Source organism: Biomphalaria glabrata, chromosome 9, assembly GCF_947242115.1.
Source record: "Biomphalaria glabrata chromosome 9, xgBioGlab47.1, whole genome shotgun sequence".
Classification (NCBI taxonomy): Eukaryota; Metazoa; Mollusca; class Gastropoda; family Planorbidae; genus Biomphalaria; species Biomphalaria glabrata.
In genome coordinates this window covers 34,565,065-34,580,172 of record NC_074719.1, presented here as the reverse complement: position 1 = coordinate 34,580,172, position 15,108 = coordinate 34,565,065, and the positions used below count along the sequence as shown (strand labels likewise).

The window sequence follows — 15,108 nt, the reverse complement described above, 5'->3', positions numbered from 1 at the left end:
TTATAACGAATGTTCCAATGTGAACTAAGAAGTAATAATTTTTTTTAAATACCATCCGTAGGTATTGGGTTACAAAATATTTTTTTTAAAATACCATCCGTAGGTATTGGGTTACAAAATAATTTTTTTAAATACCATCTGTAGGTATTGGGTTACAAAATACTTTTAGAAAATACCATCTGTAGGTATTGGGTTACAAAATAATTTAAAAGAAAGTGCTTTTGGTTTCTTGAGATGCTGAAATTTGCTAACTAAACAGAGACACAAAGAGACTGCATTAACAACATTTCCTACTTGACCGTTAAAAATATATTAAATAAAACAAGCGACGTCCAAGCTACGGTCTGCAAGTCAAATCCGGCATATGGTTAATTCTGTCCAGTACATAATTAGGCTGTATGTGGAATGATTCCGTGGAAATAGACTATTATTTTTTTAAGTGTAGTGGCTCATGCTCTAAATTGAAATTCTCCCCCCCCTTTAGGCTGAAAAAGGTTGGACACCACTGAACTATAAACAATTTCAGGCTGAAAAAGGTTGGACACCACTGAACTATAAACAATGTCAGGCTGAAAAAGGTTGGACACCACTGAACTATAAACAATTTCAGGTTGAAAAAAGTTGGACACCACTGAACTATAAACAATTTCAGGCTGAAAAAGGTTGGACACCACTGAACTATAAACAATTTCAGGCTGAAAAAGGTTGGACACCACTGAACTATAAACAATTAAAGCATTCACAATTGTATGTTTTGCTTAGGAGGGTTTCTTCTCAAGCTATATATTTGCCCAGATTTTGTTTGTTACTGCACCTTCACAAAGAGAGTCTGTGTCATTAAAAGTAATAGCTTGATGGACGTTATCAGGTCTTACAGATGTTGGGTTTAGTCCTGTTAGTTCATCAATTGAACAATCTGAAAGAAAAAAGACACAACGCTATTTTAAGTTAACTATTCTAAAATTGAATTATTCGTAAGGCCAAAAATAACCTTTTCTGCCCATCCTTCCTTTTGAAACAAATCATAACAAAACTCAGCCCTTCCCTTTTTTAATAGAGTGGCGAAACAACAACAAAATATTTGTTTCAATAGACTTTTTTTTTAAATTAATGTTCATTTTTTTCCCAATTACATTTCTAACATGGCATCTAAACAAATATTAGGAAATGTATAAACTTCTTTAGGCGTTTCTTTTTTACCCCCAATACTGGACATCGGGCAGCTGACGGAAAACCGGTGACGTTAAAAAAAAAGCAGATTACCTTTTTTTGCATTAAAATTATTTGAAATTCCTTGGTACATTCATTCCGCTTAAGCCAGGGGACCGCTTTAGCTGTTATTTATTTTGAATTATTATTATCTTTAGACATTCCCCACTTCTTATCAATCTTATCAATTGTAATAGAGTTGTCTACCCCGTCCTCCCTTAGTCGTGATCTAACAGGCCTCTCCGAATGTTCTCATACTGTACCTTTAGATGAAGATGCTTCTTTCAAAACAATAATTTGATCAACGTCTTCTACCTGTTTAGAGTTTAAATTCAAATCTCTTAATTTTGCCAATGTTTTGTCTGAAATAGAGGGCCAATCTAAATAAATTAATTTCAAAATAACAATTTTTCGCTCTAACATCATTAAATGCAAATATGTAAGCATCTCAAAAAGTCACAATAATTTGATGATCTTATCATTACAAAAATAATGCATTATCATTATTATAATAAATTAATATAATAAGAACTTACAAAAACTGACTCTACCAACACACCACGGCGTAATAACATTTTATTATATTTAAGTAATAGCATAACATGGTATGTTCTCTACTCACACCATAAATGGAAAACATTGTATTTTCTTTATTCATTTACTTGTTTGAATATCATCGTATTTCTCTATTCATTTAATTATGTGAATAACATCAGATGTTCCTTATTCACTTACTTGCTTTAAAGAGCAAATCTCCGTATATTTCTTCAGTCTTCTCACTTAGAAATTGTTTTACTTCTGTGTAGCTCAGACTTTCTTTCTCTTCCACCCACAGTTCACCTTTTTTCTTCATCTTGATATAATTATGAATATCATAAACATTGTAAACATTTTATTGGCACAAATGTTGATCGCGAAAAAATAGTTTTGAAAAATTTTTTAGCGACCCCCGTGAGGGGAAAAGCCGCTATTAGGTTTGTGCAAAATGTCCGTCTGTCACATTCAGAAAACAAAAACTAGAAGAGAAATAAAAATATTATTTTACCATGCGATGCGGCTTGCAACGGCTATTTTTTTTTTTCTAAGAGTAAACCGTTTAGTTTATAAAATTATTTAAGCAAATATATTTATAAAATGTACAAAGAATGTTCACAACAAATAAAAATATTAGTTTAAAGGAGTTTTTTCTAGTCAACTAGCTTCTACAATTGAAAGAAAACATTCATGTTTTTTTTTTTTTTATATAGGACAAAGAATGCACAATTTATGTAAATATAAGGCACACTTTTTAAAATGGACTTTTTATGCAATAGCGTGACAAGTAGCGACAAGACATGGTACTAAACTAGCTCCCACTGAAATTTTAATTAAGGAAATTTTATTTATTTTTTGTTTACTGTCCCCATAAGGCTAAAAGACGCTTATTTGTGTGCGTTTTGTCTGTTGGTCAGTCTGTTCATCCCGTTTAGCTAAAAAACAACAATTGTAAAAGCTATTAAAAATCGAATTTAACCTTCAATGTTTTCACATCCAGAACAATATATTATAGTAACTTAAAACTATTGCGATGTTTCGGAACGGAAATTAAAGGTTAGTCAGATATTCAATAGCTTTTAGTCTTTTTTTTATTCACATGACGGACAGACAAACTGACAGACAAAACGCACACAAAATTCGGCTTTAATCCTTTTATATATATATATATATATATATATATATATATATATATATATATATATATATATATATATATATATTAAACTAGATTTATATTTATATTTACATTTAAATCATTGTATATTCTAGATCTAGAATTTCTAGGTCTAGTTTAGAATCATATAGACTAGATCAAGATCTTTAATTTTAATTTCTTGACTTAAATTTTTTTATATCCAAATGTCTAGAGTCTAGATCAATAGTGAAATGTTATAAAATAGTAAAACTTATTTACTATTTTGAAATTTTATATTAAAATCAGTCTATTGATAGATTATCTAGGCATTTTTTAACCATAAATCTTATGTAGATTACCTCTACATTATTTCAAATTTATATTTTAGATATAGACTTAGTAGATATAAATCTTTATAGTGCTGAATCCACAATTTAGGTAGATCTACATCCTCATTCTAAATTCATTTAAATGAAAATGCGAATAAGTCTGTTAGTAACTGCGCTGGGACATGGAGCAGACGTCGCCGAAGTTCAAGATCGATACCTGTTTTTTTTAAATTTACAAATCAATACCAAAACATTTTATAAAATCGCTCATCTGACATATTGTACATATCCGGTAGTTGTCATGTCGTAATTTGTAATATATCTCTTTATTAATAATAGGCTATTAGTTTGTTATTAAGTTAACAGCAATGCCTGGTCGTGTGGTTAGCGCGCTGGAGTGATAATCTCGACGGTCCAGAGTTCATAAACTGCCACCCGCCGTAGTCCAACGGGAGGTTCGGACTAGGAAGTAAATTATCTTAAACTTTGAAGGACTATTCGAAACATGTCAAACATTTTACAAGAAAAAAATTACAATGCCAAATGAATCTTCGAAACATTATTACTTTTAACAATCAAAACAAAATGAAGTCTTGAATATTCCTTGCGAATAGGCGGATCCAACAAGGATCCGACTCAAATGGGGGCCGCTTCTCTCTTTGTAATCTTTTATTAAATTATTTTGCTCGTCGGAAATGTGAACACTTCGGAGTCTACTTATATGCCTTGTGAACAAAGTATTTAGTGTTCTATAATGTTATTTTAGTAATAGACGACAAGTCGAGACTACCAGCAAGTGTCAATCTTTAAGACATTCTTACAGGTCATCAAGTGTTAAATATTAGTGTTCTCTTAGGTAACAATGTTATCTGTGAAGTACAACGGAATCATGAATACTTGAATACACATTTCATTGGTATGATTGTCATACTTTTTATGAGCAATACAGTATTGCAAAATAAATTTCCTCCAGGATAATATAACTCTCTTTATACTTATGTTAGAAAAGAACGAATATTTATTCTCTGGCATTGCCAGGGACAAGCTTCGTTAAGGAGTTCAAAAATATATTGTAGTCCAATGAAGAATGTCCTGCTGATGTGAAAGATTTATTAATGTTATTATTAATTTCATTATTAACTTTTATAATTCTGCAATGAGAACAGTTTGCTATACAATTAAAAGGACAACAAAATAATTAAAAATATATGTAGAGTTTAAATAATTTCCATTACTTATTTTGCATCTATCAATGTTAATTACTGTTGAATATCTCAAAACCAATAGACCTTTACCATGTATCTATTAACACTCCATTTTGGGAAACACTGCTAGTTTAAAACAACTACATATAACTGAAAACGAGAAATGAACATTACTCAAATATCACATGTTTCAACAAACATGATGTTCTAAATTAATTTCTTTTTTTTTTTAAATATAACACAACGGCCAAACTAAAGTAATTTTTTTTTAATATAACACAAAAGCCAAACTAAAATTATTTCATTCTTTCACATATAACACAAAGGTCAAACTAAAGTAATTACTTACCAGGCCAATGTCCATAAGAATTGTATTTAATAATCCCATTATCTTATCTAGTTTGTGAAGTCTGTAGACAACGTCGGAGACTTCCTGGTAAGTTCTCATCTGTTCATACAAACGACATTTTTAAAACTTGATTTAAACAAATACGTGCAAGGAAAATGGAACATATTAAATAAATATGTGGGTAAATATTTCAAACACATTATAGATACTATGGGATTACTAATTAAAGCAAGAAGCTGGTAACGCTTTAATTAAACCAAGAAGCCGGTAACTCTTTTATGCAAATGTAAAACACAGATCAGCCCACAGTATTGTATGATTCCCTCACGGAACTTTTTGGATATTACCTCTTATCTTTCCAAACAGTTTTTCCTGAAATGCACTGCTCTTTGACATTGGACCTCCTGAAATGTTGCAGCTTTCATAAACTGATGTAGCATTCATTCCAATTAAATTATGGACAAAAGTCTACGTTGTGTTTAAATGTATCTTTTTATTACTCCCCGCAATCCCTTTGACTTCTTGAGGAATTATTGACTTAAACCCTATCATGTAACGGTTATACTACAATAATACCTATTAGATTTTTTTTTTCAGAAAATACTTTATGAAAAAGAAATACATGCCGCTTTTTTAACATGTCGTAAAATATAAATTAATCTTTTTAAAAAAATCAAACATTATTTTCATTTCGAATTATGAAAATTAAAAATTAAAACTCATTGTCTGATTTGTATAACAACAAAAAGTAATCTTTTAAGATTTAGACAAACGTTCAACTATGAAGATTACTACACCTAGCCCAATCCTCGATACCACAGATTATCATGCTAAAACTTGAAACCAGGATCTATACAGTGTATAGATATGAATAATTAGATCTTTACAATTTGTTACAGAACCATATCAACTACAACACAAAAATAGCATGTAATGACTACAGTCTCAGTTACAGCTGCATTATTTCTAGATATCTCTTGAAATTCAATTTAATTGCCATGTTTTTGTTACTTTAAAACTACCCTTATTAACTCTTTCTCTCCATAGTTATTAGTCCATGTTTCGACGGATTTCTTCATTGACAATACTATTTCACTAACTTGTAATGATTAAGCTTCAGAAGTTTTGTCGTTTGTTACCACAAAATGTTTTCTTTGGTATACAATTAAAAGGGATTGCATGCTCTTTTTATATAACACGAAAAAAGGTTATAAAATTAAATCCTAATTTAATTTAATGAGGTCAAATCAACGATCAATTACGAGGGAAAGAGTTAATAAAATGTTACCGATATCAGGTTACTATTAGTAGTATCTTTTAAATTACGAAGTGTTTGTTAACAAAGAAATACAACAAAAAAAAAACTTACTTTCGTTTATACGGCCTACAGTAATGGACTTCGTACATTAGTATAGGAACAAATAATAGCGGAGTTTCCCGATTGCTTGATAATTGATTGGTTTTCTATTATAAGTTGTTGGAATTTCTGTATGAAATTTGAATAAAAACTTCTTCCTTGTCTGTTAGAACTAGCTTATGTCATTAGAAGATTTCTATTTATTGTGAGCTGTGTCTTTGTAATTTTTAAAATAAATAAATTTACATTTTTCTAATCAAGCGAAATCGTAATTACCGGTGATCAGACACCTCACCATACGAGACATTTCATCATTGCAACATTTCATCATTATAGCGATTCATCATTTAGGGTTAAGGTTAACTTGCTCAGTATGTTAATGACTTAATTACACCTACATGTACTTATGTTTACAAAATGCACTTTATGCAATGATGAAATGTCTCGTATGATGAACTGTCTTGTATGATGAGATTTCTGGTCACCGTAATTAATAACACCTACACTAGGTTGTACAGAAATTCTTCTCCTAAATACTCCCCCCCCCCCTCACCAACTGGTTAACACCATACAGTTTCTCAGTGCATTGATCACGCTGTAAACATCGGGAATGTGTCATGCGAAAGTATTTTTAAAAAAAAGAAAGAAAAAGAAAAGAAGAGGATGTAGTGGATTTAGTTCATTGAAAGTGTCTGAACTATCATTTTTTTTTTAATAATTGTTTTTTTTAGTACAGTACATAACAAAAGCTTTATCTAAGGGAAAAAAATACACTTACTACAGCCATTTATTTGAAAAGTACAGGTTTAGCTCGCTTTCTGATGCTTAAAACAAAATTAATTAATTAGTAGGCCTAAATGATTAATTAATTGGTTTATTTTGGTGTTTATTCGTTTATTGTTAACCACTATGAATAATTATGCAATATTTCAATTTGAACCTAGAATGGGAAGTAGGAGACAAAAGGTGTTAATAGGTAATAAGGTAATATATATATATATATATATGTGTGCAGGGGCGTAACTAGGGATTTGGGGGCCCGGGGGGATTGACCTCTTTGGGGGCCCCTTGCATTTTGACATTCGACATATGACATGGAATAATGTACGCAAAAATATATAAGCCCCAAATCAAATTGGTTCAGTATATCAGTAAACTTAACAAAAAGTAATCAAGACTCTTTTAATGAATAAAAGCTTTGTTTATTAGTTAAATAATGCACAAGTGACAAATCTCAATTGATATCGCTTCACGTCGTGCATTCTGTGCAGCAAAGACATCTATAACATCAACTACATCGATACTTTCTAGTATTTGTGACTTCACTGACATTAAAGCCATGATAAGCCTTTCTTGTGTCATTGTGCTCCTGAGATAGCTTTTGATGAACTTGATCTTTGAGAATGATCTCTCACATGACGTAATGGAAGTGGCCTGAGTTAGCAGTATTCGGAGGAGGTTGCAAAGTTTGAGCACACGTAATTCCCATATGAAGCCTGTTTCCTCAATATGTCTATTGGTGATTGTATTACTGGTTTGTTGATGAAAAGTGCTCGTGCATCAATGACATCATTGAAAAAGCGATTTTCCATTTATTTCATCATACAAACAGGAAAAGTAGCACAGTTTGTCATAAGCGGGTCTTCACCTAACAGGTGTCTTGGTTCAAGAAGAAACCCAAAGGTATCCATTTTCTTTCCAGCCTTTGAAATCTGCCCTTCATCTCCATATGAAATCTGTCCAGCACTTCTGTCGCAACACGTTTGAATTGCAGTTCTATTGACAGTCCTACATTAGAACTCAACTTCCCATCAAGTCTTTTCTTTCTTCTGGTTGTTTTGATTATTATTATTATAGCTTTTATATAGCGTTACTTTCATGCTTATAGCATGCTCAGAGCGCTTTGGTCCAATCTAGGAGTTGGTTTTCCGTTCTGCCTTTAGGCGCTCAGTAAACGCAACTCTGGCCGAGTCGGGTGTCGAACCTCGAGTCCCCTTCTAGGTAGCCAAGACAAGCCAAGTTCAAGCGCACTTAGCCTCTCGACCACGCTTCCCACAGGGATTACAGGGAATCCATAGTATTCACTTTTTTTGCTTTTGCTTTTTTGATGGATTGGGTTTTTGTCAGTTTCTCATCATTTTGCAGAAAGCATGAAAGGGTACTAATTTCTTTAGCAGCTTTCCATATATGCAGTCCAGACTTTTGTAGTTTCTTCCGAACTATATTAATTGGGAGCAAGAGCTTTGACCAGAATTCAAGATAGGCAAAAAATTCTTAATTTTCCACTGCATGAAGAAGATTCTGTCCTAATATTATATGGTACTACGTCATTGTTGGTTGTTTATCTTTTGTGCGCAAGCAAAAGGATTCAGAGCATACAAAAGTGGGAAAGATCCATATCTCGTTATGCTCGAGTATAGAAATACTCCGATAAGTGGACTGCCGTATTCACCATCACAACTGGTGACGAGTAGAAGACTCAGGGAATCATTCGAACTGACCCCAAACTATTGAAACCATCGGTAGCTGAAAATGCAGAGACATTACTCAACGAACGACAGATGAAAAGCAAAGTGAAATACAATGCAAAAGCAAGACTACCTAAAGATTATTCTGTCGGAGAGTTCGTCTAGGTCAAACATGGCAGAAAGCAGTTGTCATAAAAAACATTCAGCACCCAGATCTTACATCATAAAGACAAACGGAAAAACATACAGAAGAAATCAACGCTTTTTGAATAAGAGTTTCGATGAAGACATCTCTGGGTACTATGATACCGATGGAGACAATGAACTGCAAACTGTTGGAACAAACGAAACATACAGTTATAGACCAACGTCTAGAGAACTTGTGCCAGTCAAGACAACCAGAAGTGGACGAATTGTTAAAGTTCCTAGTAGACATGGCCGGCATTAGGCCACTGCAGCCTATGCGGTCGCAGTGGGCCCCGCGCTTTCATAGGACACGCGCTAATTCTAAGTGTACATTATTAAATTAAACCATTATAACGTATATAAAATAACAGGGTTTTCGTGACCTCCTGATTTTCCAGGGCCTCCAGGAAATCTCATGAAAAGGCAAAATATACGATAAAGTCCTGAACTTTTTTTGAATTTATTCAAATCTCCTGAAGAATAGACGAAATTGACATTTTGGGGTGCCAATAAATAAAAGTGGCATTGCGAGCTTTCATTTGATAAAAATGTATTGCAAAGACGAAAGTAGGCCTATTTTCTAATTCAAAAAAAATAATATTGACATTATGCTAATCCCTACCCAGACTAGGCCCCGCGCGATCCGTTTTGCATAGGGCCCCGCAAATGGTAGATATCACTCTTAAGAACTTAAAAAGGAAGGGTGTGATAATAAATTCAAAAGGACGGATGTGCTAATATTATATGATATTACGTTATTGTTTGTTGTTTATGTTTTGTTCTTAAAGCAAAAGGATTAGATGGAAATAAAAATAGAGTTTCCATTGGATTGAGGAAAGATGAATAGAGGGGTAATAACTCGAGTGTGAAGTTTAATTCTGAAATTATAGACGCCAAACCCGAATAATGGACTATTCTTGCATAATTAAGAATAACTTTTGGATCTGTTATACTCGATTCTGTAAATTTTGCTTCAAGGTTAATTAGTGTAGCCATAAAATACTCGCCATTTAGATCTATTATTAGTAAAAGTAACAAGATACCTGGAATTCGCTGTATATCATGCGGTTTTATTCGTGGCAACAAAGTTTAAAATGTAAAACTAACTTTAAAAAAAACTTTGATCTCTGAGGGAAAAAATATTTTTAAAATGTCAACAAAGTCAACGTACTGATAGACCTAGATCTAGGTTTAGTCTTTGTGATAAATTTGTAATCCTTAAATGTTGAAAAAAAAGACACCCGTTGACACTATTTGTCAATCAAATATATTAATTTATGTATTTACAAATAAATTTCGGACACCCATTTGGGGGCCCCCCCTAGGTGGGGGCCCGGGGGGATTTTAAATTTCTCCCCCCCCCTCCCCCCCCCTTAGTTACGCCACTGTATGTGTGTGTGTGTCAATAAATAGCATTCATTCCCCTTTTTTTCGAACTCAAACAAAAGAAATTAATCACCAACAATTAATTAATTTTTTTATTGATTCATGCATTGTCAAGCTCAATGAATAATTGTGCAATCTTTTAACTTGATCCGAGAATGGAAAATATGATGAAAAACATTTTCAAACGTTTAACCAGACAGATGGACTGAGTTAATATAAACTTAATAAAAACATGCCAATATACTTAGCGTTACTTTCTATGAAATTTCGTTTTCTAACATGTCAATTCGTAATAGTCGCTAAAACGAATAAAGATAATAAATGGCATTTGTTTACTATATAGTTCGTTATTTAAGATCACACACATTTTTTAAACGAACTAAAACATTATTTCAGTATTGCAGAAAATCAAGAGATACACTTCATATTCTGTAAACATATATTAAACATTTTTAAATATTACATTTAAATATTACAGTAACTTTATTTTTATTATTATTATTATTTGTTAGTTCAAAAGGTTTTACATCATCAAAAACCAAAAAAAAATTAGCTGGGCTAATCAATGCAAACAATGTTTCTGGACATCAATCACTCAGTCATCAAGTTGCGCATAAGGCGTTTGTTCCGCGCCATTGTATACAGGTTCAATTGAACCTTATTAATCTGACCGTTTTTCCAGATCACCTTCGGAGAAACCTCCACAAGAGGACCAAAATGCACCAAGTTGCAGTTGTTAACCTTTCAGAAAACTAAGATTGAAGCCAAAAAGCATTGCAGTGAGCTCATGAGGAATTTGGTGGACTAGATACAAGTAGGTTATGAATACAAGCATGTCTGGTCTGGTGATAGTTCTGTGCCCGGGACAACTAATCTACACCAAATATTACAGTAACAATGTATAACCTTTATTACGGTACTGCCCTTTATATCTATATCTTTCCATATGAATTGCTGTTTAAGACTTCTGAATATTGTTTTATCAAAGGTCAATGTCAATGTGAAAATGTTTTGCATAAATGAGTTTTGAAAACAAATAAATAATCATTTTACAAGACCAGATGACAGCAAATTGGATTGTCAATATGAAGATTTTTTTAGATCTTTTAGAAACATATATTATAAAAAAGAAAAATGTGTAAACATGTAATACAAATAAGCAAAATATTTTCTAATATCCTATATAAGGGAAAGAACTTTGTACTTCCAACTATATCTCTCAATGAAGTATACGTTGCTTCCCTTACTCGATATCAAACTAATGTATTGATTAATTTTTTTTTTTTTAAATTAAGTCATGTTTTGTTAAGTACAATAAATAATTGTGCAAAATTTCTGCTTGATCCGAGATTAGGTTTGGGAGAAATAACGACTATAAACGTTTTACCACGCAGAAAGTGAGTTAATATAAGTTTAGTAAGCACATTTTTTTTTCCAAACTGAAATGTTAAGAACACGAATGAACACGATACCACGCAAAGATGTTCAAGGTCTAGTATTCATAATCAAATGTTATCATTAATTTGTATTACTGAGAATTTGAGTTTAATAATTTTATTTAAGTACTCATTGCGCACGTTTGAGAAACAAAATTTAAATGGTTTATAACTTAATTTACATACTGGCCTCTTATTAAAAGAATTATTAAAGGATGAAATGAAATATCCTGAATTATTTCTTGATCAATTGGCGAAACTTTTCAAGTGCCAATCACATGGTTCAAAATACATTTAAACAAATATAAAATCCAAGTGTTATGCACTGCTATAGCCAAGTCCACAGTTTAAAACACCACAATGGCTGTGCCACCCATTTCCTAAAAAGTAGACACTGGCTCCAGAACATCCAGGACAAGTAGCTACCGAGTACGTAAATCTATTAAAGCTGTTTCTAAATATAATTTTGTCTTTCCATTGGCCAACACTAATGCGCTTACAACACCCATGTGGATGTGAGACATGGAACATCACTTTGTCCTCATCTCTGGTTGCTCTGTATCTTTCTGTTGCTTTATTATAGCACACATAATACTCTTTTAGGCTTAAATCCAGTTTAGCGGCAAGATTTCTATCACAAGTCACGAAGTCGAGACGACAAACGTCTCTGGGAATGTCTTTATTGAAATCTTCTACTGCGCTCAGTTGAACAACATTTGAACTATCTTCTGTATCGTAGAACAATGTTATGTACGTGTTTCTGGCCTCGATGTCATCAAAAACTAAATTGGCAGCTGTATTCACTTGAATCTTCCAACAATCTATATTCCTTTTGTCTGAATGTTGACATTTATGACATTTGCATGCTCCTGTAGTCCACTTAAAAACATCGATCACTACTCCACTTCCTGTTCTCAAGTGTTGACTTCCTTTCATGCTGTACAAAAAATATGGAATATTAGTGTTGGGCCAAAAGTCTGGTCTGCGTGGACTGGTCATTGTGACACTTATTTTGACTGTCAGGTCAGCTGCAGCTTTAATAAATGTGTATAACTCAATATCCTGGTGACGTTCCGGAAGATGCTGGACACTGAATGTATCGACAGGTATAAAGTTTGTATGACCTGGATTCTTCTTGCAGTCGGCCAGATGTTGATGTAGATCACTCTCTCCACCTTCTGATATTTGCTGTTCGTGATGTCCTATTTATTAAACAATGTCAATCGTAATACAAACTTCATTAAACTTTATAGTTAATTTTTAAAATAATCAAACATTACTCTTTACTATTTATAAAAAACATACTGTATTTTATATCATGCTATAAAATTAGACTAATGTAAATTAATAGGATATTTTTTGTTTGAATTAAATCAAATCAAAAACAAAAATTTTACCTATAATATGAGGGCAGTCTTGGACACACTGGACATCCATCTGACCAGTTGTTTTACAAAGAAATTCTAAAAAACAAATGTTGTCCAGATTAACTCTAAATTATGTACACTTTGAAATACAGTTTTAAAAACAAGATTACACAAATGGTTTATGTTTTTGCCTAACGGACCCACATGGTATGCTGCTTCATTCAAAAAGCAGAGATTGGTCATTCCAGGTTGAATGTTAGAAGATAAAAACTAGCCATAACCTAGAATTCAATCCATTACAATGTACATTTAAGGCATGACAGCCTGCAAAGTCACTATATCTCCAGTCTGAATACTGTCAGTGTAAACTTTCAGTCTCAGTTGACATTGCCTGTTAAATGTTCACCTTAGGTTAAAAGATGTTAGACACCTTATTTATATAGGTTAGTTATTTAGCGACGCACCATAGGAGACGCATATTGAACGGGACTAGTGGCGTTTGGGATATGTTGGGTTAGAGACCGGAAAATCAGTTAGCGATAGAATATTCCAGGGTAACGACGTGTTTAGTGACAGAGACTTCTACTGTGGCCTTTTATCAGAATAAATCCATGTACAATTGTTCATCAGAGTCGACTACATCTCTTCACTAGTTAAAAATCGAAGTGCCAGGTCTTGTTTGTATTGTTGTTCAACTACACGTAATACACCCGAACAATTACACCCAAACGATTGCAGAGTAATTGGTTGACTTCAAGACAGCCTGAACTAGCAACATCACAGTGGCGACCCCGAACCTCGAAGCCGACGCTCGAAGCCCGAACCTCGAAGCCGAACATCGTACCGGACCTCGAAGCAGAACGTTTACTCAGGTGAGGGTCGTGCACTCGAAGATATAAGATTTCATCGGAGTACGGCTGAACACAGCATCATCGCAGAGTGACTTTGTTCTAGATCTACATGCAGTCGTCGCCTGTTTGATCGCACGTTCAACGAGCCGTTAACTCAGGGTGACCTTCGTCAGGACAGTAATCATCGCAACGCCTGATCTTCATATGCTGAATCGACCTACAACCAGAGAAACCGTTCATTCATAACGGGTGAGAGATCGTTAGTGAACCTGTTGGACATATTTTTTTCTTCGCTTGAGAAGACAGTCATAGGAGCCACATCGAGTATCAAGTTTTACCTCGTCAGTTTCGAGAAGGACAGTTTGCCCGCTGTCAGAAGTATTGTGAGTACTACAAGTTTGGTAGCTAACTAAATCGCTCTGTCGTCTTACCCTTTGAGAGATTCTTGTGGAGCAGTTTGCTCATTGAACCGGTTGCTTGCCACTTTTATAACGGTCACTGTGTTTAACCTTTGGAAGGTTAGTGAAATCGTATTTTTCGCTGCTGGACATTGATCTATTTAGCATACGTCGGTCTAGACCATATCTAGATTTGTTGACATTGAAGTTGTGGAAACAGCTACATCCACTTAATTTCGTTGAAAACCGTTAATCGTATAACGGAACGTCGTCGGAGGTGACCTTGGTCTCACCTGGTCTACATTGGACAGTTTGGTCTAGTGAAGCAGAGTACAACAGCAAACTTCGTCGTACTACCAGAGTAGCAGCAGAAGCAGTGAACTATTTTTAGAGAACCGTTATTCGTCAGCCCAGATCAAGTCATCGTCAAGAAAGCCGTTATTCGTCAGCCCAGATCAAGTCATCGTCAAGAAATTCGTTATTCGTCAGTCGTCCAGATCAAGTTGTCGTCAAGAGACTGTTATTTGTCAGTAGTCGTCTACACAAATCAAGTCATCGCCAGAAGAACCGTTAACCTATTCGTCAGTAACTGTGTACACAAAGTCGTCGGAACTACACATACAGTCATCAACAGTCGTCGAAGGAACTGAAACATTTTGCTGTGGCATATCAGGACATCTGTGGCATTACGTGGGATACTGGTAGCACCGGAGAACAGAGTCAGAACTGGAAGAGAGGCAGTGGAATTTGTTGGGATCTAGCATATTCGGGAGTCCGAACAAAGGGATCTTTCTTATCAAAAGCTAAGTGCCATTTTTCTTATTAGTATATGTTTAGATTGCCCTTAGAAATAGATTTTGTCTAAATTTGGTATGTTAGCCTGAGTAAAATTCAG

The 15,108-nt window shown here is 33.8% G+C and overlaps 1 protein-coding gene across 20 annotated transcripts in view; it reads right to left on the bottom strand.

The window, feature by feature from the left end:
• Positions 1-15,108, bottom strand: part of LOC106061590 (uncharacterized) — a 51,454-nt gene that overhangs the window by 7,683 nt on the left and 28,663 nt on the right. For 10 of the 20 annotated variants that reach the window (XM_056039937.1, XM_056039933.1, XM_056039938.1 and 7 more), the window contains 4 exons: positions 4,765-4,863; positions 1,945-2,062; positions 1,473-1,571; positions 815-916 (listed from right to left, as the gene is read on the bottom strand). In XM_056039937.1, the coding sequence (XP_055895912.1) occupies positions 815-916; positions 1,473-1,571; positions 1,945-2,062; positions 4,765-4,863 (418 nt within the window). Of the gene's footprint in view, positions 1-147; positions 917-1,472; positions 1,572-1,944; positions 2,063-4,764; positions 4,864-5,111; positions 5,798-6,133; positions 6,271-10,239; positions 12,800-12,994; positions 13,061-15,108 lie in introns of those variants that run through there. The other 10 variants (XM_056039946.1, XM_056039948.1, XM_056039945.1 and 7 more) reach the window with 5 other exon arrangements.